This window comes from Penicillium waksmanii (assembly GCF_028829765.1).
Source record: "Penicillium waksmanii strain IBT 27052 chromosome Unknown utg000001l:1.0-4852451.0:1.0-4856178.0, whole genome shotgun sequence".
Taxonomy (NCBI): domain Eukaryota; kingdom Fungi; phylum Ascomycota; class Eurotiomycetes; order Eurotiales; family Aspergillaceae; genus Penicillium; species Penicillium waksmanii.
The window spans coordinates 1,185,701-1,207,085 of NW_026643248.1; the positions used below are offsets into that span (position 1 = coordinate 1,185,701).

Consider the following 21,385-nt stretch of genomic DNA (forward strand, 5'->3'; position numbering starts at 1 on the left):
GCTGAGAAATATGTCTAGGGGGGGGCCTGGAGAGTGAGGATCGGGGGATTTAGAGAAGAAATGACAATGGGGGGGGAGGGAGTATTTATGGAAGGCAAACAAACAAACTTGACGTATTCACGGAAGGTGCAAAGGACTACTAGTAGTACAAATTGAGGAAGGTGCTAGGGCTACAGTTAACAAAGGTGCCTTCTGATTGGTGCAAGTACTTACAGTTACAGTTACAGCAAACAAATCCAAGCTTTGACAGCTGTCAATGGTGGTCGAACAATAATAAGATGCCTACGGCTAAGGTGTTGGCGTGAACAAGCCGGGAACGGCAAAAAAACAAGGAGAAATAACAAAAAAAGGTTGATTGTTCCCATGCAGCAACAGATCCAGAAACTCCCAGTATCATTATGGTTTTCCCCGGCCAGCCGCTGGCAGGGCAGAGGTTTCGAAGTTCAAGCCAAACTTTTGGTGCCTCGCGAGTTCTCGAAAATCAATGTCATAGATCACATAGTTGGTATGTTTATTTGTCGCTTATCCGCTCAAGGGCCTCAATCATGACGACCGAGTTACCGCGAATGACCTGTCGAGAAAGAACATTTAGCAAATGGGTTCCAGTTCCAGCCTAACGCAACGTGCGCGGGTAATATCAAATGCTTTACGTACCACCATTCCAATGGAAACCTTCTCACCACCAGCCTTCTCCTCGAAAGCCTCGTCAAGGACAATGTTCATGAAAACCTAGAAGCCGCGGAATCAGTCCTGTTCGCAAGTTGCATAGCCCCGCCCCGGTGTCGTGTCGTGCCGTGCCATGCGCTGCTGCTGTCACCGTATCGAGCAGCGGCGATGAGGCAATGGTTTCGCGATGCGTACGGCACACATTCAATTGGGGCGGTAGGGCGGTAGATAGGGTCGACACGTACATCGTAACCACGGAGGAGGCCAATAACTTTGCGGTTTCCGTTCAACTGGCAGAAGACCCGCTTCTCCATGTACTGGAAGAAAGGGAAATGGTTAGTGGGACAAGCTCGGAGTATACACATAGGCGCAGCAAAAAGTAACTCACCTTCTTCAATTCAGGCTGAGCTTGAGGCATCTTGGGCGAATGGGGATGTGGTTTGGCTTGCGGAGGATGCTCTCGTATCGAAAAGGTTCGCGCTGGTTGGAGGTGGTCACCCGGAGAAACAATGTTCCTGATATGCGATAAGAGCTCTCCGCGCCGGCTTCAAGACAACCTTGGGAATTTCGCCTCAACCTACAGTTTCTTTTCTTTCTCTCTACTTTTTGTCGCAGAAAGTATGAGCTCTAAATTCGCCAACCGCAGGAAGCCCCGCAAAATTGGCGGCGATGAGGAGGACGAGGGAGAGGGGAATGGAGTGAGCGCGGCGCCAGGTTTGTTTCTATATTCTTTCACTGCCAGGCATAAGGCCCTAAGATAAAGCTTCTAACTCTATGTCTTCAATGCAGAGCCCGTCGTCAAGCGACCTATACGCCCGAAAGCGAAGCAAAAATCCAAATTGAACCTGTCCTTTGGCGAGACCTCAATGGCCGACGATGACGACCAAGACAGCGGGGTAGTCATTCCAAAGCGACATGGCCTTGGCCGCAAAGCGATGGAGAGAAGCGCTGTGCAACGCACATTAGATTCCTCGGCAGCTCCGCGAGTCTCGCAGGATTTAGATCGACCGAGTTATAGCAACGACTACCTGAAAGAACTCCGCGACTCAACTCCTTCCACACCCAAGGCCAGTACGGACGACGAGAAAGACCGAACTGTCGATGTTGCTGCGAAGTTTGGCGAGGTTATGAAGGTATCAGGACAATCTGCGATTCCGTCGGAGGCCGAGATTCGGGAAAAGAAGGCCCGTCGGCAACGTCTAGCATTAGAACACGGTGCCAATTTGAAGGAGGAGGATTACATTGCGCTGGACGACAATGCCACCCGAGATGATGATGACTGGGATGCGGTTGCTCGCGGCGACAAGGAAGAGCATACAGACACGCGCTTGATACGGGACGACGAAGACTTTGCGGAAGGATTTGACGAATATGTGGAGGATGGGAAAATCTCGCTGGGCAAGAAAGCGGAGCGCGAACAGAAACGGAAGGATCGTGATGCGATGCGCGAGCTTATTAATGATGCTGAAGGAATATCCGATTCGGAAGACTCCGATATAGAGGAGAAGGCTGCCTATGAAGCCACTCAAACTAAGGCTGCCATTGGTAGCAGGTCAGATGGCATCGACCGCCCTCGGACACCTCCCAAGATGACCTCCTTGCCGAAGCTATCGCACAGTCTCGAGCGACTTCGCTTGTCTCTGGCGACGATGGAAACATCCAAAACGCAGATGATCAGCCGAATGGAAGACTTGAGGAAAGAGAAGGCGGATATCGCTATTCGTGAGGTGGAAATTCAGAAATTGATTAAGGAAGCGGGCGACAACTATGAGCGACTGAAAAAGGAGGCTGGTGTGGAGGGAGGTGCGGATGGTGCAGCAGCCGGTGCTCTGGAACAGCCGCGAGGGCTGGAAAGCATCGGCGCACCCATAACGGCTTCAGCCACTGGAGAGTCGAATGATGAAGATGTACCTATGGTATAATTGTTGTTCCTGCCCGTACTATCCATGGCCGATGCTTGGCTGCTGTCTGCGCCTTCCATTCGAACCTACGCATCTTTGGAGTCAAGATTCTCCCTTTTTGATACCCCACGGAGAATTTCATTTTGTTTTCTTTACATCCTTTGCAATATACAACATGCCTCCTTCATGGAATCCTCCTTTATGGAATCTTTCTATCTTTCGACAACCTTTGCGTAAACATGCGGGTCTGGAGAACGACATCCCGTAAGTCCAGATGCGCTCTCTTCTCACTGCATCCCCTAATGTGAGGTACCCAGCGTACACGACACACGTCTAGCATGGATCGCCAGTCCTATTGAGAAGACCGAAAGTATCCCCCGTCTCTACCGTCACTCAGACGCGACACCTATCGAGCTCTTCTTCGACTTGTTTTTCGTCGCCAATCTCTCCACGTTTACTGCCACCCACGAGATCAATAATGTGAATGGTGCGACTTCTTCGGGGTCTTTGGTGGGATGAAAGCTCTGTTCTAATGGTCATATTCTTAGCTTTGGGTGCATACATTGGATTTCTCGGGGTGATTTGGTTTACCTGGTTACAAGTCACCTTGTTCGACATCCGCTTCGCACGAGACTCCATCTTCGAACGAATATGCAAAGGATTTCAGCTTGGCGCAATGGTCGGGTTTGCCTCTGCCGGATCTCGCTTCACAACTCGTGTCCGGGATGAGAATGTTTGGGCTTTTCAGTCTCTGAGTTTGATTCTCGCTGGGAGTCGCTCGCTGCTAGCCATTCAGTACACGATTAACACCTTTTTCGTCTACAGACATATGAAACCTTCTGCAAGAGGGCTACTATATACAGCTTCTGTGCTTTGGATGACAACGATATTTTACATCGGGGTGTGTTGGCATTCATCTGGATCGCTGAAATCCCATTCGGGATGAACTGGAGTTGCTAACACTCTTTCAGATGTACTTCGCTTTCCGGTGGGCCTATGATATACGCGCTAGAATATGGACCGTTTGGTTCGTTCTGTTTGGAGTTGAAATGTGGACGGTGATGGGGGTTTCTTGTCTATTCCCCGGCATTGGATTCCAGAAAACCCACTTGAACGTACGAATGGGTCTTCTCACTCTCATCATTATTGGAGAAGGGGTTATTGCGATCACTCGAATTGTCAACAAGACGGTTCGGCCCGGGGGGTGGACCAAGTGGTCGTTTGTACACATACTGGGTGTCACTGCCAACGTGGTGGGTTCCCCTAATCCCCCGCCTGAGAGGCCGCGCTGACCAAACGCAGTATTTGCTGTGGCAAGTCTACTTTGACATATCTCCACGGCGACATCTCGGAAAACTATCCCAACAGCTGTGGGTACAGCTTCATTTCCCGTTCCATGTCGCCCTCATTCTGCTTCTCGAGGGCTCGCAAATTCTAGCCTTGACGCTTGATGTGACCTTGAAGCTGAGATATCTGGCAGAGACATTCTCTTTTGTATGCGAAGAGCCGCGCCCCAATACAGAGCGAGCAGTTGGGCTCATACGAAGTACTATCACCGACATGGAGATTCCATTTAGCCGAGGTGCCACCCAAGAGTGGACCGCCATTTCAAGTCTACTTGAGAGTCTGGCTGAGCAGGCTCTTTGTCCGGAGTCTAGCTCAGGGGTCGGGCCCGTCGGCTTGCAATATACAGAAGATTTATTCAATGACCTAATGGGCAATGTAACGGCTGCACTGTTCTCCAGCATGGACATAATCCCATCAAAAAAAGTGGACATCGGCCTCCTGGACAATCAACAGCTGCTACGAATGTACATGAAAGTTCTCGCCTTCGTCTACATGTACTTCTTTGTTGTCGCGAGCTTGCTGATGGGACTTTTCACTGCGTTTCTGCTGCTCTCTCGACGTCATGAGCGCTGGCTATACCAGATTCTATCAATGACTGCACGGGTTGCTCTCGGGATCTTCCTAGCCAGCCTAGTCTCGTTCGCAAGTCATTTTCCGCTCGCACATGCATTCATGACTTCGCCGATCATATTATATGCCTTCAGCTTGACCCTTTTGACCGGTTTGTCTTCTCTCTCTCTCTCCCTCTGGCGTCTAATTTTAACATTCTGATTGGCTCTAGTGCTCTTTGTTGACCGACTTTTGGATTGTCTTGCATCCCGGAGAGCCGCAGCTGACCGACGGAAGCGGAAAGAAAACATCCAGCTTAGCAATATTGCTTCTAGGCCGGGGATGGCCGTCCTGGATCTGGCCCCCGCTTTGGAGGGTAGTCTCGATCGACGCGTCTCATTATCTTGTACCGAGGAGAGAGAGATTCATATACCTGTTCAAGGAAGGCCACCATTACCGGAGGAAGAGTCTGGTTCCAGAATGTCGTCTAGTTTAGATATTTTACACACACCCCCTTCATTCCCACATGAACGTGCGAATCGACATTCTGTATGAGTCCCTGTCTTTGCTGCTTGACCTACAATATCATTTTGGTCGGTCTTGCTCGAGAAGGGCGAGTTGTACTTCACTTCGGTCAAAAATTCTACTTGTTGAGAGACCTAATTGGTTCTTTTTTTTGCGCAAATGAAGTTGAGCTTGCTCATTGGATTCGTCTATCTCGATACCCGAGACCTCCAGTATCCCTTGAAATTATCAGAGACAGCGGGGTGCGGGTTGAGTTGTCTCTCTTTCCCACTACCCATTGGGCCCATATCCGCGACAGCGCATACCTACATGTCTGGATGTATACAGAGTTGTTTCTCATCCGGAACATCTTCGTCTAGCAATTTGCGGGGTGGGGGACTGAATTCCAGGTCTCGAGGTCTTTCCTGTCCGCTGTTTTCGACTGTTGTTGAGGCCGGCATATGCAATTGGAAAAGTGGCCAGATGCTCATTACAAAAGCACTCCATTATAAAGGATGCGTGATACTAAGCCCCTACTACCATCTCCATGACCGAGGTCCCTACTCTAAACCAGACCAAATAACCAGTATCATTGCTTTCCAACCTTCGTCTCGGTGAAAGAAACCTGCTCCCGAACATTGTTATACCAACCTCATTCAGGCCATGTCTCCAGCTTCCCCGGATTTGTTTCAGTTTGAGCCCAAGTCAGGGTTAATGTCTTGTTTTCCTCTTAAGGGAGCGGCATGAATAACAGCAGCCCGAAAGTATCTGCATATGCAAGCGATCCCCTCGTTTCATCGAGGCAGACCTCCCGTCGGTTGATAATTCCAACCTTGAGGCAATGGTGCCTAAAAGCAAAAAGACATCTTAGTGGGTGGATCAACGGGTGATGAGTATCCAAGCTCCCCAAATTCCCGGGATTGTATCCGAATGGACGATCTATCTGCCCTGCCCTGCTCTCCCTGGACTGGGATACAGACAGCAGCCGTTGCGCGTTCGCATTTCTGCAGGCTAGTTCTCCATCCTGCTGATTTCGGCGTTATCCGGATATTTACTCATGCTAGGGGAAAGAAGCTTCTTTGAAACAGAGCCAATCGCCGGTTGTGCTAGTCTGGTGGGGTTTCGGGCGGTCGATGAATGGAGTGGTCTATGGCGTGTCGTGAGGATCTTGCCACTCTCGTATATAGTTGTCATCCCAACCTTCTGTATCAGGCAGGGACAACTTCTTCCGAGACTATCTGGGCTTAATACTGGAGTTTATTTTTCCCCTCTCTCTCCCTCTCTCTTCCATCATTGATTCAAAAATTAACTGTCCACTCCGCTGTCTCTGGTAGAACGCATCTACAGAGAAATAGACAGGTCACCGAACCTTAAAATACCCTGGTAACTCAAAACTGCTGGTCATGCATACCGCTACCCCCTACTATAATTGCTTTTCCAGTGCGGTTGGTTCAAGCCTGGTTCTCTTCCCATTTGAGCGGATAACAGAGAGAGCCTCTCCAGCAAGCCCCATGTAGTTATCCGTGGAGGATGGGCATTGTCAAACTGGCCGAGCCAAGCCCAGAACTGAGAAATGAGGCGATGAGCAATATTCCGAGCAATTGTATTTCGGCGCTCGATGGATGGCCTTCTCCACGGCCTGGGTTGATCTGGTTCGGGGCTGTCAGTTGTTAGTGTGGGCTGGGGTTGCTACAGTCCGGCTCGAGATTAGAGTGTTCTTCATGAATCGAGGATGGACTAGACATGAAGACAACATAATTATCCCTATCGACTTTTTTTTGATTTCTTGCTACTAGTTGACATTCGTCTAGTGAGACGCTTTCTGAAAGCCCTCGTTCAGCCGCCCCAAGAAGTTTGATATCGAACATCCCCTCTACCCGTCTACCCGTCTACCTGTCTCACAAAAACCCCAGACAGACATGGTTGAATCCCGAATTCGAGGAAATAAAAAGCACTACTGCACTCCATAAATATTATTATCTGAAACGCCCGGAAAGTGGATCAAACAGCGGATATTTTCAGCCACCCGGAGATTTTTGGTTCGGCTAGGGTTGGTGTCATTTCGGTAACGATCCATGTCAACGCTGGATCTGGATGTCTGATCTGCACTACTCTTATTTTTCGCTCGATTGGGAATGGTCCAACGGTCTAAACTCCGGGGAACCGTTTATGAGTTCCTCTAAGGGCCGGCCCGAGGTTGAAATGGCTAGGGTGCATATCAAGGGCTTGAAAAGCTCGTTCTTATTTTTAACCTTGTAGATGGCCGTTTATTGGCCCCCGTGCTTTCAACATTTCAAAGGTGCAATATTTTCTATAAATTCTGTTGCGAATTCATCTTTTGAATATTCGTGGAAATTTTGGCCCAATTCATTTTCTCAATCGATTTTTTTGTCCTTTACAGCACTCGGATTGTCTTTAGATCTGAGACAGCGTTGCGTCAAACCGTGCAGCCGCAAGCCGAGATATCCCCCACTGGATGAATCTTGTTTCTCGAATGTTCAGATCAATTACCTCCAGTCCACTAATTATCACGTCATTTTGTGTTCTATATTCTTTCAATTTGCCATCAAACATTGATAATATACTCAGTGAAAAGTGAGCCACCTGGGCGTCAACCCGTGATGCTATACGGGGAATAAAAACCCTCACATACATGAGACATAGGCTGATATCATGATTTTTTCCTGCAGGCATCCTGAACAACCAGCGGTATAGTAGCCGTTGCGCACTGACACTGGGTCCTAGGGTGCAAGAAAGAGAGCATATGTTTTAACGGTCATCCACACCCAGCGATATCCCGTGTACGACCAAATCTATCAATCAACAAATAGTTGCGGTGAGCCAGTGTGAGAGAGAAAGAAGACTGGCAAATTCTACACCAACTTTTCCCCACATTTTCGAGCTTTCTCATACTATCATGGTGGACATTTTTGTAAATTCGGGGGCTCGGGAGCAATGGCTGCCACTCCAGAGGAACCTACCTTCCCACTGCGGGTTCATCTCAGACCAGTTCTCTTCCCTCAACCTGTCCCAACTTTCACTCTACGATTTTTTGGCACAATGGCCATCTTCTTCTTGCCCTGAAATTCGACACAAAAGAAAACCTTCAAAAACAGAAGGCTCTCGCTTCTCTCGCTCGCGTCGTGTCCGCAAATTCCCAGTTACAAGACTCAAACCTCATCGAAAGCATTCTTTCAGCATGAACAATCCTCTCTCTATAGGCTTCCAGGAGTTTTCTGAAGCACCGGTCATCACACCAGACCAAAGCAACGACCACAAAGATACAGCTGCTTCACGACAGTCCACACTCTCGCGGGTGGTAAGATACGGTCACAATGAGTGTTTGAACAGTGAGAATGATGTCAAACGCCTTGAGAGCATCGAAGATTCCAGTGCAGCAGAGACGGTTATGGATTTACAATATACCATGCCAGTGCTAAACATGGTCTGTACTGATCAAAGCCCGTCGTTCGCAGCCAAGACCGCAGAGACACCAACATCATTGATGTCGTCGTTTGATACCCTTAACACGCCGAAAGACGACATCCCCATGAACCACGGTTTCCCGTCTCACGGTACAAACCTTCCAGTAGTCGGGGGAATGATGCCTCAGCATCCTCAAAGTATGTCGTTTTCCGGCAATGAACTATGGGCACCACTGCAGTACACCCAAGTCGATGCATGGCGCCCGCAATGGGGTGCCGACCCGGCATGGAGCACTGCGCCAGAGGACCTTTACAGTGGTTGGCACGATTCACCAAACCTGATTGCTCCGGCGATGGATTCGAGATCTTCTTCACAGCCATACACTCATCTCTCCACAAATTCATCATCCGCACCCATCATGGGGTTCCCTGACCACAAGAACCCTACCTCATTGTCCGGCGATTTCAGCCTGCCAGTTCCCCAGGCATACACTGCATACCAAGGATCGCAATATAATGCGTATGCAATGCAAGCACCAGCGGCAGCGGCAGCATCAGCACCCATGTCGTTGGCTTATCTGAGTAACACAGCCTCTGAGGACCAGATCCAGCCACAAGGCTGGACAGACCACAACACTCCCTCGATTCATGGAAGCCACATCTCTAGCCCGGAGCCACTCGTCCGTCCGACCAGTCGCCTATGTGGCAATGCATTCCTCGTGGAATGCAAGCGCAAAGGTCTCTCCTACAAGGAGATTAAACGCATCGGCGGCTTTAAGGAGGCGGAGTCGACCCTGCGAGGGAGATACAGGACTCTCACAAAGTCCAAGGACCAGAGAGTGCGCAAGCCTAAGTGGTCAGATGCCGATGTATGTACAGTAATGAGTACTAACTATTCTCTCCTTCCTCCCATGCATGCACACTCATCTCACCCATGCCCTTACCCACAAACACAAGCCCAAACACAAACACAAACACCAGATCTTATACTCTACCAAAAAGCAAGAATTGTCCAAACACTAACACCGCATTTCCCAGATTCAACTTCTCTGCGAAGGCGTGGATCTATATACAGAGAAGTCTGTGCGGCCCTACCTCGCCGCCAACGCCGCCATAGCAGCGATGAACACCAGCCCGAGTGCGATCACAACCCCGGCTTCAGTATCGGTGCCGGCGCAATATCAACAGATGCAGGCACAAGCATATCAGTCTCCCAAGATTCCTTGGAAGAAGGTGTCGGAGCACATTTCGGCCAATGGGGGCTCTTACCAGTTCGGCAATGCCACTTGCAAGAAGAAGTGGTACGAGATTCACGATCTCTAATAAGCTGTTTGTGTTGGGCTTGTCGGGAGTGGTGTGCGGAGGGCTTGATTCTTTTCCTTTTCCTTTTCCTTTTCCTTTTCCCTCTTCCTCTCTCCCTCTCCTTCTCTCCAGCTCTCTCGCCCTCTCTCTCTCTGCGTGGGTGCCCGTGCCTGCTGTGTGTCTGTGTGCGTGCCGTATACTCATGTGCGTGCCGACTATGTCTGTGCATGTCCCGTATGGTGTATCCTGTGTGTACAGTGTGTGTACAGTGTGTGTGCGGTGTGTGCTGTGCCGTGTCGTGTGCCTTGTGCCCATGTGTCTTCGTGTATGTTTGTGTTTGTGTGTGTATGGCGTGGTGTGAGTATAAGCTTATTTTCCTCGTGGAGTTAGGGCTACGGCGGTAGATATCCGGTACTAGTGTTTTAATATGAAACTTCTACCATACTTTGGTAGAGTCAATCGAGGCTAAAGATTTTCATTTGCATTGAATGTGGTCCATTTATGTATGATTGTATCATGGAAACATTTCTTTGGAACACGCATAATGCAATGTGCTTATAAGTCTTCTTCCTCTGCTGGCCGGGGTAGTACCAAACCGTCTTCTTCATCTTTCCAGCCCCCTTCCAATTTTCGCTAGTATCCTTCAGGCTTTTGAGGTATGTGCCTTGGGCTCTCAATATAGATCTATATTATTATTATCCTTCCTTCCTTCCATCCATCTAGATATATCTAGATATATCATACTATACTCTGTAAAGACTTTCCTGTGTTGTTGCCTAAACAATACAATTTCCCCCTTCGCAGGGAAGGAGCAACCCAACCACCAAGTTCACTGGGAAGGCACAACAAACCAAAAAACATAAACAACAACAGCTTCCATCTTCATCCTCTACCGTTTCGCGTCCAAATCCCAGCCACGAAAACTTGTGTCCGATCCTGATTTTCCACGACTTCAAACCGAACTGTGATCGCAGTCCCCTACTAAAGATTCATAATTCTCCCGTGCCGTTCTGGAATCGTCCTCATACTCAAAAACATTACTGCCTACGGACAGTCATTCTGCATGATCGGTTTCCCGCAAGCAGGAAGCTCAGTTCGAATCTCGTCTCGTTCCTTCGTGAGAGGGCAAGAAGGTACGGACGGAACAGGGCCAGTCGCCATATAGGCAACTCCCGCAATGCATTCCTCGTGAAATGCAAGAGGAGGGGGCTCTCCTATAAGGAGATCAAACGCATCGGTGGGTTTAAGGAGGCTGAATCGACCCGACGCGGGGGGATATAGGACTCTAACAAAGTCCAAAGACCAGAGACTGCATCGAAAGGCATCGGTCCTCAACCAATCCATGGCTGCGACTCAGGTCGGCGCCGAAGCTAGACAAAGCCGACAAATCGAATCATTTCTACGTACCATTCAGCGATCCGGCCGAGGTGGCAATATCCAGTACCATTTAACAACCGTCGCTTTAAGCAATTCAAGTGACGGAATGAATACTACCGGGCACTTCTGACAGTCGCCATCTCTATCACAACAATGCCTTTTTCAATCTCTCAATCCCGCCCTGGTTCAGAAAATGCCCGCTATTATTACCGATGAGGCGGTACATGGATGCGAATACGCTGTGGAGACGTGATTTGTCGCGGACCCGGGGCTTGTTGCGGATCAAGTACCCCAATCGTTGGACGATCTATATAACCCCCTCAAAGCTTCGCTATCAAGACAAGTCGAAGCGTCAGCATGAATATCCAGCATCTACTATGGGGAATTATACATCCGACCGACCAATTGCCATATCGGCGGTGTGTGTTCAAAGCAGCATGAGGATGGACTCCATTATCTTGCTTCTCAGCACAGGGTGTCGCTGATGTGGAGGAACAGCGGCCGACTCGCTCTTGGGGTGGCTTCCTTTTTTTGAATGGAAATACAACAATATCAATCCATGGCACCCACAATGGGGCGAAGACCCAGCATGGGGCACTACGCCGGAGGATCAGGCCAGATGGAGAGTGGTGTTCGAGACCTCACGAAATTGCAAGACGTCAAATTCTCTCGAAGGTCAATGAGGCTGTCTCTAATCTTCATGGTGCCAAATTGGGTTATGTTTCTCCGACGATATTCTCCGTGTTAAATGAAGCTTTATTCCAACCAAGGATGGGCTAGGATTTCCCAGCCTATATATTCGCGCAAATTTTACCAATGTCTCCAGCCAAGGTGGCAGCCTCACTCTTTCGCGAAAGTTGAACGTCGCGAAACATAACCACCGCGAAAGAGGATGCCGAAAGTTAGACCCATAGATCCGTCAAATTCGAGAAAAGGATGTGAAGTCTCATGAACCTGACAGCCGGCCCGAAGGCCGGCTTGCCAACTGGGTTAAGTTAACCCCCTATAATTTTATGGACACAGGCATGATCAAGATGGCATTCCCAAGAGAAAGTAACTGGAAACTCTTTACACTGACGACCGGCTTTATCTCCGATTCCTGTCTACATTTCCTGCCTCCGCATATTACACTCAACAACGAGGCAGCCGTTCTGGCCATTAAGACTTACGGGGAACCTGATCTCCGCGCGCGGTAACCGAGCGATGTCACTGGAAATGGTGCAATGAACATTGTACGAATTCAGACAAGTTTTACGTTGGTGGTATGCGCGCACGCTTTATATTTTTATCCTGTTCACAGAGGAACTATCGCAGGATCCTCTCCTGCTTCTACGATGGCATTTTCGACAAAGTTTGGTCTCTGTATATTATATAGAGTCCATTACATCTGCTAGGCGTCGGTCTGCCTTCGTTTCGCTTCAGGCATCGCCCCTTCGATTTAAGTTGTTCTTTCAATTCCCTTCTACCCATCGTCCTTTCTCCAAACAGCTTCTATTGGGGTATCTATCGAGTCTGCTGATGAACTTGGAGTCTCGAATGGTCTCGCGACCGTTCCTTGAGGGGGTCGATCATCGAAGCGGCATACCGAAGAAGAGTCGATTACCGAACGTGCTACCGAACGTGCTCAGCGTGTCTGAAGATGATGGATGCATGATCGGCGGAGTTTTGAGGTTGTTCGGTTGGTTGACGGTCTGTTGTGACAAACACTCCGGACAGCCAGAAACTACTATCGCATATGGTCGAACGAACACAGCATAGTCTCACAATGCTGCCAGGACACAAAAGCCCACCCAACTGCCGAGCAAATGTCGGTATGGACAAAACCCCCATGTTTCGTCCTTCGGTGTTGTCGGTTATGTTGTTCGGTTGGTTCTACTCTGCTATCGGGTCTGTTAAGGCGTAAGGCTTCATGTCCATGTTACCCTCACTGTCGCTACAGACTACGATCTTATCCTTACTATCCTCGAGGACGAGGATCCTTGCGAAGCCGGCAGAGTGTTAGGTCATGTAGATAGTCTAGCTCGATCTTTATCATGAACAAGGATTATATTCGCCCTCCCCATTCTCCCTATGAGTACACCACTACATCTATCCTACTCTCAACCCTACTAGAACAAAACCAAAATATCTTCATAATCGGTAGATCATTGTATTAACCACGTCCCCGGGACAGGACGTAATGTAATCACTAAGTTACAAAGGGCAAGTGTCACATGTATATGGAGGCATATCATATGCACAAGAGGGGGGAGGAAAATTTCGAAACCAGGACAAGAGACAAAATCAAATCATCTCGTCAAGGGAAACGGGAGGGAAGCGTCGAGACCAACAATCCAATCCAATTAAGGAGAGGGGAGAAAAACGGCCGGCGCGAGAAAGGTATCGCAGTGCAATTGCGCTGGTTGACATTGACAGAAAACAGCAGGAGAGTAAACAAACATTAAGGGGGCGGGGTATAAGCAGCGGCGTTGCTTCCGGAGAAAAAAAAATTGAAAGAAAAATTGAAAGACCTAAGCTAAGGCTTAGGAACAGGGCGTGTTTTGTGCAAGAGAGAGAGGGGTTGGGGGGGGAGAGGGGGGGAATGCTTTCATTAGATTGCTGGCGCGGTGGGGTTCGTGTGGCCGAGGGAATTGAATAGATACTCTGGCGGCAGACGGGTCATGTCTGTTGGTCGGTCTGTACCGAAGGTCTGCGGGGCCGCGGCGTAACCTTGGCGACGGCGCTGGATCTTGTTCAAGATGACGCCGGCAGCGACGATGAGAAATACGCAGCCCAGGGCGCAGCAGAAGGCGACGAGGACGACGATGCCGTTTGAGTGGTGGCTTTCGCTGCCGCTCGAGTAGGGATTTTCGTTCTCGGAGAAAAGGTGGGACATGCTGCCGGGTTGGCCGTCGGATTTGGAGGACAGGATGAAGGGCGTGACTGCGGTGCCGTTGTAGAGCGCTGCGGATGCATTGCCGAAATCCGGGATGATCAGTTCGCCCATTATCAGGAGGATCTGGTCGTCGTTCAGGAGAGACACGGATGAGTGGTCCTGGTTGACTGGGAGAATCTCCATGCCTCGGATGAGGGTGCCTTCGGAGAAGAGGTTGCCGGGGGAGTTGAAGTTGGAGCCATCGTAGTTCATCATGAAGGCTGAACCGTTGGTCGATGTGCCCGCGATCCAGAACTCGCTGATGTCTTCGCTGGCGGGAGCGAATGCGGTGATGTTGCCCGGAATTGCGGACTTGGATGATCCTGGGAAGGAAGTCCAAAGGCTGGACTCGGTACTGAAGGTGGCAATCGCGCTGTTATTTCCACTGATGTTGATATCTCCTGCGGCATACAGTGTCTTCTTGTTCGCCCATTTGAGAGCGATCACGGATCCACTGATGTCCGATGAAGGCCACAGCCAAGAGTTATCCGAGGCATCCAGCTTACAAACAGTGTTGCAGGGGAGATTTCCAGCTGACGCGAAGTCACCGCCGACGTAGACGTCAGATGAGCCTGGTCGGTGAGCGATAGCGTTGACAGCGTTAGTCTTGCCTCTCAGTCCCCAAGGCTGAGTCTCGGCGAACTCATTCATTACCAAATCGTAAGTCACCAGGCCGCTCACGTTTTCACCGCCAATTGTTCCTGTGATGTTTCCACCGAGGTAGAGGGTGTCATTGGACACAAGCATCGAGATGATTGTAGAGTTGCTTTGCAGGCCCGTGGGGAGACCTGTGAGGGTCTCTTCAGTGCCATTCAGGAAAGCAACATTGTCAACGGTCGAGCCATTGGTGGCAGTCGTGGTGAATCGACCACCAAGGATGGTGAGGTTGCGGTCAGAGGAGGTATCATAGACTCCGGTAATCACCCCCTGGCTGGAATCAGATCCAGATTTGGTGCTGGGGTGTTCCAACTTCATGGGCAATGGAATCAAATCAAGATCATCATCGCTCTCAGATAAGGACACTGCACCGCCAGCGTTGAATCCATCCGTGGCGAGGCTGCCAGCCAGAAGCGAAGTGTCGTTGTGGGTAGCAACAGCCGACAGACGACCAGCAAACTCCATCTGGGTATCATTGAGAGACTGCAACCAGACCTTCTGAGAAGGAACCCAAATTGCGAAGCCGGCAACGAAGACAGCGGGGTTATCGCCATGAGCGAGGATTTTAGTGAAATCACCGCTCACCGCAATGGTGGTCTCATTGACCGCCGATGACACATTCAGTTCAAGGGGATAGATGTTATCAACACGTCCATTGACACCATCACCCAGAGACACCCAGTTCTTGGAAGAGAAGGAGTAAGAGGCAACATAGTTGAGGCCATCAACACCACCGTCAGAAGTGTCTGTGAACTGACCTCCAACGTACAGAGTGCTGTCAAGAGTAGCGGTAGACAGCACCTCGGAGTTCAGACCACCGCCGGGCATTGCGGTAGCATTGCCATCAGTGATGGACATGATGTTGTGGATAGTTTTATAGGTGAAGTTTCCTCCAACGTAGATGACATCGTCATTCGCAGCCAGGGTCATAACCGAGGCATTGTGGTTGAGCGATTCGCCAGCCTTGTTGATGTCCGATTTGTCAAGGTCACTGGTATCGAGCTTCTTGGAAGAAGGATCAAAGTCGTAGAGTCCGTTCAAGTCATCGGAGGTGGCGGTGCCGTTGATCAGCACAAATTGAACGCGGGATGCAACAGCGGTAATATCTCCCTGTCCAGCAATAGGCCGAAGGGTGACAGCAGGGCGGAACGAGTCACTGGCGGCGTCGACATATACAGAATCTTGGCTCAACATATCGTACTTGTTATCATTGTTGGTCTGGGAGATGACCTTGGGGGATGGCTGAGATTTATCAGAGTCGGTCGAGAGAGTCGCCGTCACGTTGACCTGGGCACGAGAGGCGCAAGTATTGTCTTGTGTACACCCAGGGGTAAAGACCTTGACGATATAGTAGCCAGATTCCTTGATATCGGGTTTATAAACAACAGAAGTGTCGTCGGCGTTGGAATCGGTCACCTGGGCAGACAGATATCCACCATCCTTGATAGTCCAGGAACCAGTATGGGTCGACTTTGCCGCGTACTCAATTCCAGCACAGGATGGCTCGTTGTACTTGTCGACAGCATATGTGACGATCTGGTCCTGGAATACTTCGATACCATTCAGTCCAGCACCTTGTCCATACCAGGACAAAATTTCGATCTCAAATCCACGCATGCCAACGGGATTGACAAGAGTGAAGTCGCGGTACTTCTCGGTGGTGCTATCGGAAAGCGGGCAGGAGGAATCGCAGCTCTGTTTATTGCCTGAATCGTCGGTATAGGTCATGTTCATGATGCCAGTGTCGGGAAGGGCGCGGAAGAGGAAATCCTTGGTGCCCCGTCCATCCATATGAGTGTTGTAGAGGCGAACTTTTGTCGGATAGAAGTCAAAACCAAGGTCGGCGCGCCAAAATCCAGGGGCATTGTCGTGAAGGAGGTATGTTTGACCGGTAGCGGCCTTGCCACTAGTCGAGCAGATGATGTTTCGGTTATCGGAGTAGCCGCTGAGAGACGAGTCGGTGTCGGATGTGATGGTCGCATTCTGCAGGTTAAGAACTTGCTTCGTGTTCTTCGACGAGTGCGTTGAGTTGCCGACACCATCAAAAGATCCACCAAATACAATGTGACCGTCGCTAGTCTTCAAGATCGACTCAACGGGACCATTGAGACCATCGAATGCGAGCTTGGTCCAACCGTCGTCGGGAGACCAAGCAACGGCGTTCTTGGTCTTTCCGTAGGTGAATGATCCGCCAACGTAGACGCGATTGGTGTCCTGGTCGCAAAGCACGGTCGAGACGGAGCCCTTCAGGCCGGGCAGGGCAGTGACCTTGCTGGAGTTGGGGTTAAAAAGGGCCGCGCCGGGCGAGTCAACTCCACCCAGGCTTAAGAAGTTTCCACCGACAAAAATCCCAGCGAAAGTTCCGTCCTTTTGAGTGAAGGCACACATGTCGCTGATCTGCGCGTCGGCGGAGGTCAGATTCGTCAGGATGCCATTGGGAAGCGGGGTGAGAATCGAAGATCCGGGTCGCTGGGTGATTTCGGATTGGCCCTCATATTCGTACAGCGAGACACCCTCGAAGTCACCGGTGATGGTCACACGGCCCAACGAGGAGAGGTCGAGATCGGGAATCGAGACGGCATCGAACGACTGGGCGTGTGCGATGGGCGAAAACAAGGCGAACAGGGCGGGCAGACCGGCCGCCGCGGACCCTAACAATGAAGAAACCCTCATTGTGTCGGGAGTAGGCGACGACAGGGGAAAAAGTGAAGTCGAGACCAGTCGAGTCTAGAGGTGGTAGTGATAATATTGGTGGTGGTGGTGTGGGAGTGAGGCGAATGGGCAGAAGCCGAGCCAAAAAGGGTTAAAAGTAAAGAATTCAGGAGGCGCCACAGCGCGTCAGAGAAAGGAAAATAAAGAATGTGGGCGTGGAACAATCTAAAGAAAGCAAAGGAATGTGGGATGCATGTCGAGGGCAAAGCTTCCTCTCACGCAGAACAGAAATCAACGAATGACTGGGTTGTTGGAAAGGAACAGAAGAGCCTGAGAAGAGAAGGGGGTGACTGGTGGTGGTGTAAGTACGGTGGTCAGTATGGTACGAGTAGTGTGTACAGTAGTGCTTGGCTGTACTGTATGGTAACCCTCCCTATAAATACGCCGAGCCACAACTTCCCAGGGAATTCCCTCCACTCTTTGCTTCTCCACCACCCAATCACATCTCCCAATTCTCGCTCTTCCGTCCCTGGTGGATCCCAGGATGATGTCGACTGCCATTCTCCAGTCTCCCATCCATGCCAGTTCTTCCACTTCTACCGAGTGCCCAGCCCAACCTCCAGTCATACTAGTGGCAGGTCTCGAATTATTGGAATCCCAGGCATTCACCCCACCCACATCTTCTATCCATTCTACCATCAGGTCCCGGGACTCCCGATCCCAGCCCGAATTACGTCGGATACCCAGTCGATACCCGTTGAATGAGGATCTACATCCAGCCTGAACATCCCGGCTCCCAAAGTTGGGTGTTTATGCTTATGCCGGGTGCTTGGTCCCCATCCCATCGATGATGTCGACTCCTTACAGGGGAGCAAAAAAAATACATACAAACTAACACAGCTTGCACCATCAATTTTATTCTAGCTCTGCTGCCTCTGCTTCTGCCTGGCTCTGCCGCGTCTTCACATTGTCATCCATGCTAAACGTTAGCTCCGATACAAGTGGGCCGAAACAGCAGACCGAATCCAGCCCCGCGCCCAATGCCACTTATTATAGAATTCTGCTCCACGCTTGTCTTGTTTCGCGCACTGTACACGCAGTCTCTGTTGCTTGTCGACGTACTCTGTCCACTATTCACATCCACCATCCACCCGTGCTGGAACCGATCGGAAAATATGGGTGGAGTGGTGATGGTGGTTGGGAGTCCAACTAGGGATACAACACAGTGCTGAAACTGCGACTGCGACTGAGACTGAAACCGAGACAGTCTAGAACACTGGCAACTACTTGAAAAGTGGTTTCGGCAGATCCCATCAGTGCGCTGCGATTGTTTCATCAAGGATTAAGCTTTGAGGGGATGTAATGCATCGCAATATCCTGAGAACTACGGAGTTCTATACGAAGGAACCTGTCCCGCCGGGATCCTGGAGTGTCCACAATGCTGTTTCACGCCGCGACGCTGGAACCGTAGAATGTACTTGTGCGTAGTTGGCGTGATCTTTAATAAAGGATAGTCAGAAAGCAATAAATAGATATACAGTTAGACTTGTATTTTTATTAATATGTTTCAAGCATCGGTTTCGTCTTTAAGATTGCAATGGCGACAATTTCAAGGTTGTTGGTTTTTCAATCATGTCCAGGTGATGATGGACCTCGGGGGTGACTGAAATATATAACTAGTAGCACTACTACCAAGGTAGCCCTCTGCTTCAAGTTGGACCTGACTCGCAGCCTTGATTTCCATTCTACTTATAGTACCTAGTAGACAGCCTAGAAAACACCAAGTGATAGTTGAATAAAAATTACATTAAAAAGAACTATTTTATTGACAGCCTTAAAATATTCATTTCATCACAACACCGATTGGCAACTCTGATTGCACCGCCAACCACACTAAACCCAAACGGGCGGAAGTGGAAGTGGCCGACCTCCCTGCGGCGCGCAACGCGACCTCCGAGACTTTCTTAGAGCTATCACCACCATCACCTCCCCCTCCCCCATCTTATCCCACCTACCCGGCCAACTCTTTCCTCATTTCTATAATATTTCGATTCTCTCTCTTCCTGCCGATTCGGACACATCGGCTTTAGAGCTCCTCCAAAATGTGCGCGCCCGATTCCCCATCTTTCTTTCACCTCCACCTCAAAGCTAACAATGGAAAACAGGGAGAGCTTCGACAACATCTACCTGGATCTTTCCAAGCAACCAGGAAAATGCAAGCTCGCCGAAAGTGGTCTGGGATGGAAACCCTCCGGCGGCGGCGAAACCTTCACGCTGGATAGCAGCAACATCGGTGCCGCGCAGTGGAGTCGCGCAGCCAAAGGATTCGAGTTGAAGATTCTGTCACGCACATCGGGTGTTATTCAACTGGATGGATTTGACCAGGAGGTATGAAAGATGGCCCCCGACACGTTCCCAGAACCTGTTTCCAAAGGGGTTTGTTTTACTAACGATATCGCTTCCGTTTTGACAGGACTTCGAACGATTGAGCAAAGCTTTCAAAATCTGGTACGGCATCAATGTCGAAAGTCGCGAACACGCCCTTCGAGGATGGAACTGGGGCAAAGCCGATTTCAACAAAGCAGAACTCTCCTTCAACGTGCAGAACCGACCCGCCTTCGAAATCCCCTACTCCGAGATCTCCAATACCAACCTTGCCGGCAAGAACGAGGTCGCCGTGGAATTCTCGCTCTCAGCCGCCGATGCGAATGGCGCGAATGGAAAACCCGCCGGCAGTACAGAAAACCGTGGCCGGAAGGCTGCTGCTTGCTCTGACGAGCTGGTCGAGATGCGCTTCTACATCCCCGGCACGGCTGTGAAGAAGGAGAAGGCCGAGGGCGCTGAGGGTGCTGAGGGCGAGGAGAATGAAGAGGAGGTCGAGGAGCAGAATGCGGCCAATCTTTTCTACGAGACGCTGATGGATAAGGCGGAGATCGGAGACGTGGCTGGTGATACTTTTGCCACTTTCCTGGATGTTCTTCATCTTACGCCCAGAGGTCGGTTCGATATCGATATGTACGAATCTTCCTTCCGTCTTCGCGGCAAGACGTACGATTATAAGATTCAATATTCCGCCATCAAGAAGTTCTTCTTGCTGCCCAAGAATGACGATACTCACACACTGATCGTGCTTGGTTTGGACCCGCCCCTGCGCCAGGGCCAGACCCGGTACCCGTTCCTGGTGATGCAGTTGAAGCTGGATGAGGAGATCAGCCTGGAGCTGAACATGACCGAGGACTTGCTGCAACAGAACTACAAAGATAAGCTTCAATCGCACTACGAGGAACCGATTCACCAGGTGGTGACCAAAATTTTCCGCGGATTGTCGGGTAAGAAGGTCATCATGCCGTCCAAGGACTTCACTAGTCACCACGGCCACCAGGGAGTTAAGTGCTCCATCAAGGCCAACGAGGGACTGCTTTACTTCCTGGACAAGAGTCTGCTCTTCGTGCCAAAGCCTGCCACCTATATTCAGATGGAGAACGTGGCGGTGGTGACAATGTCGCGTGTGGGCGGTGCCATCTCTGCCAGCCGCACCTTTGATATTACCGTGACCTTGAAGGCCGGTCTGGGCGAGCACCAATTCAGCAACATCAACCGGTATGTCGTTCCTTTGTGTGAAGCCATGCGCTGGCACAGACACAGACACAGACACTAACCTACTTTTCTTTCTAGTGAGGAGCAACAACCCCTGGAGGACTTCTTCAAGGCCAAGGGCATTCGCATCAAGAACGAGATGACCGAAGACGCCTCTGGATTGATTGCCGCGACGCTGGATCAGGATGAGTCCAGTGACGAGGAGGTTGTCCGGGCCGACCGCGGGTCTGCGGATGAGGACTCGGACACACCGGACGAGGACTTTGATGCATCCTCAGACTCGGATGTTGCAGAGGAGTTCGACTCTGCGCATGAGAGTAGCGGAGACAGTGATGACGAGATGGGAGATGCTCCTGCGGCGGGTGGTGGCGATGATGATGAGGCAGCGCGACCCAAGAAGAAGAGCAAGGTTGGAAAATAGAGTCGGATGTACAGATAGTGCCGTAACCAATATCCTATTTATTATGCTATTCGTTGAGTATACAGTGTACAGT

The 21,385-nt window shown here is 50.3% G+C and overlaps 7 protein-coding genes across 7 annotated transcripts; 5 read left to right on the forward strand and 2 right to left on the reverse strand.

The window, feature by feature from the left end:
* Window positions 1-511: 511 nt before the first annotated feature.
* N7481_000426 (putative small nuclear ribonucleoprotein SmG) lies at window positions 512-1,084 on the reverse strand (the record flags this gene model as incomplete). The annotated part of the gene is made up of 4 exons (XM_057259645.1): window positions 512-571; window positions 655-729; window positions 912-983; window positions 1,055-1,084. The coding sequence occupies 4 exons, from the start codon at window positions 1,082-1,084 to the stop codon at window positions 512-514; spliced, it is 237 nt and encodes a 78-aa protein (XP_057127477.1).
* A 202-nt stretch (window positions 1,085-1,286) lies between these two features.
* On the forward strand, window positions 1,287-2,588 carry N7481_000427 (uncharacterized protein; the record flags this gene model as incomplete). The annotated part of the gene is made up of 2 exons (XM_057259646.1): window positions 1,287-1,380; window positions 1,456-2,588. 2 exons carry the CDS (start codon window positions 1,287-1,289, stop codon window positions 2,586-2,588), a joined length of 1,227 nt encoding a protein of 408 aa, XP_057127478.1.
* Window positions 2,589-2,742: 154 nt separating this feature from the next.
* On the forward strand, window positions 2,743-5,018 carry N7481_000428 (uncharacterized protein; the record flags this gene model as incomplete). The annotated part of the gene is made up of 6 exons (XM_057259647.1): window positions 2,743-2,831; window positions 2,885-3,054; window positions 3,116-3,468; window positions 3,539-3,820; window positions 3,870-4,635; window positions 4,696-5,018. 6 exons carry the CDS (start codon window positions 2,743-2,745, stop codon window positions 5,016-5,018), a joined length of 1,983 nt encoding a protein of 660 aa, XP_057127479.1.
* Window positions 5,019-8,166: 3,148 nt separating this feature from the next.
* N7481_000429 (uncharacterized protein) lies at window positions 8,167-9,715 on the forward strand (the record flags this gene model as incomplete). Its single annotated transcript, XM_057259648.1, has 2 exons — window positions 8,167-9,261; window positions 9,431-9,715. 2 exons carry the CDS (start codon window positions 8,167-8,169, stop codon window positions 9,713-9,715), a joined length of 1,380 nt encoding a protein of 459 aa, XP_057127480.1.
* Window positions 9,716-10,757: 1,042 nt separating this feature from the next.
* On the forward strand, window positions 10,758-10,975 carry N7481_000430 (uncharacterized protein; the record flags this gene model as incomplete). The annotated part of the gene is made up of 2 exons (XM_057259649.1): window positions 10,758-10,827; window positions 10,860-10,975. 2 exons carry the CDS (start codon window positions 10,758-10,760, stop codon window positions 10,973-10,975), a joined length of 186 nt encoding a protein of 61 aa, XP_057127481.1.
* Window positions 10,976-13,661: 2,686 nt separating this feature from the next.
* N7481_000431 (uncharacterized protein) lies at window positions 13,662-17,315 on the reverse strand (the record flags this gene model as incomplete). Its single annotated transcript, XM_057259650.1, has 1 exon — window positions 13,662-17,315. One exon carries the CDS (start codon window positions 17,313-17,315, stop codon window positions 13,662-13,664), a length of 3,654 nt encoding a protein of 1,217 aa, XP_057127482.1.
* Window positions 17,316-19,448: 2,133 nt separating this feature from the next.
* N7481_000432 (FACT complex subunit POB3) lies at window positions 19,449-21,312 on the forward strand (the record flags this gene model as incomplete). Its single annotated transcript, XM_057259651.1, has 3 exons — window positions 19,449-19,682; window positions 19,768-20,894; window positions 20,970-21,312. 3 exons carry the CDS (start codon window positions 19,449-19,451, stop codon window positions 21,310-21,312), a joined length of 1,704 nt encoding a protein of 567 aa, XP_057127483.1.
* Window positions 21,313-21,385: the final 73 nt, after the last annotated feature.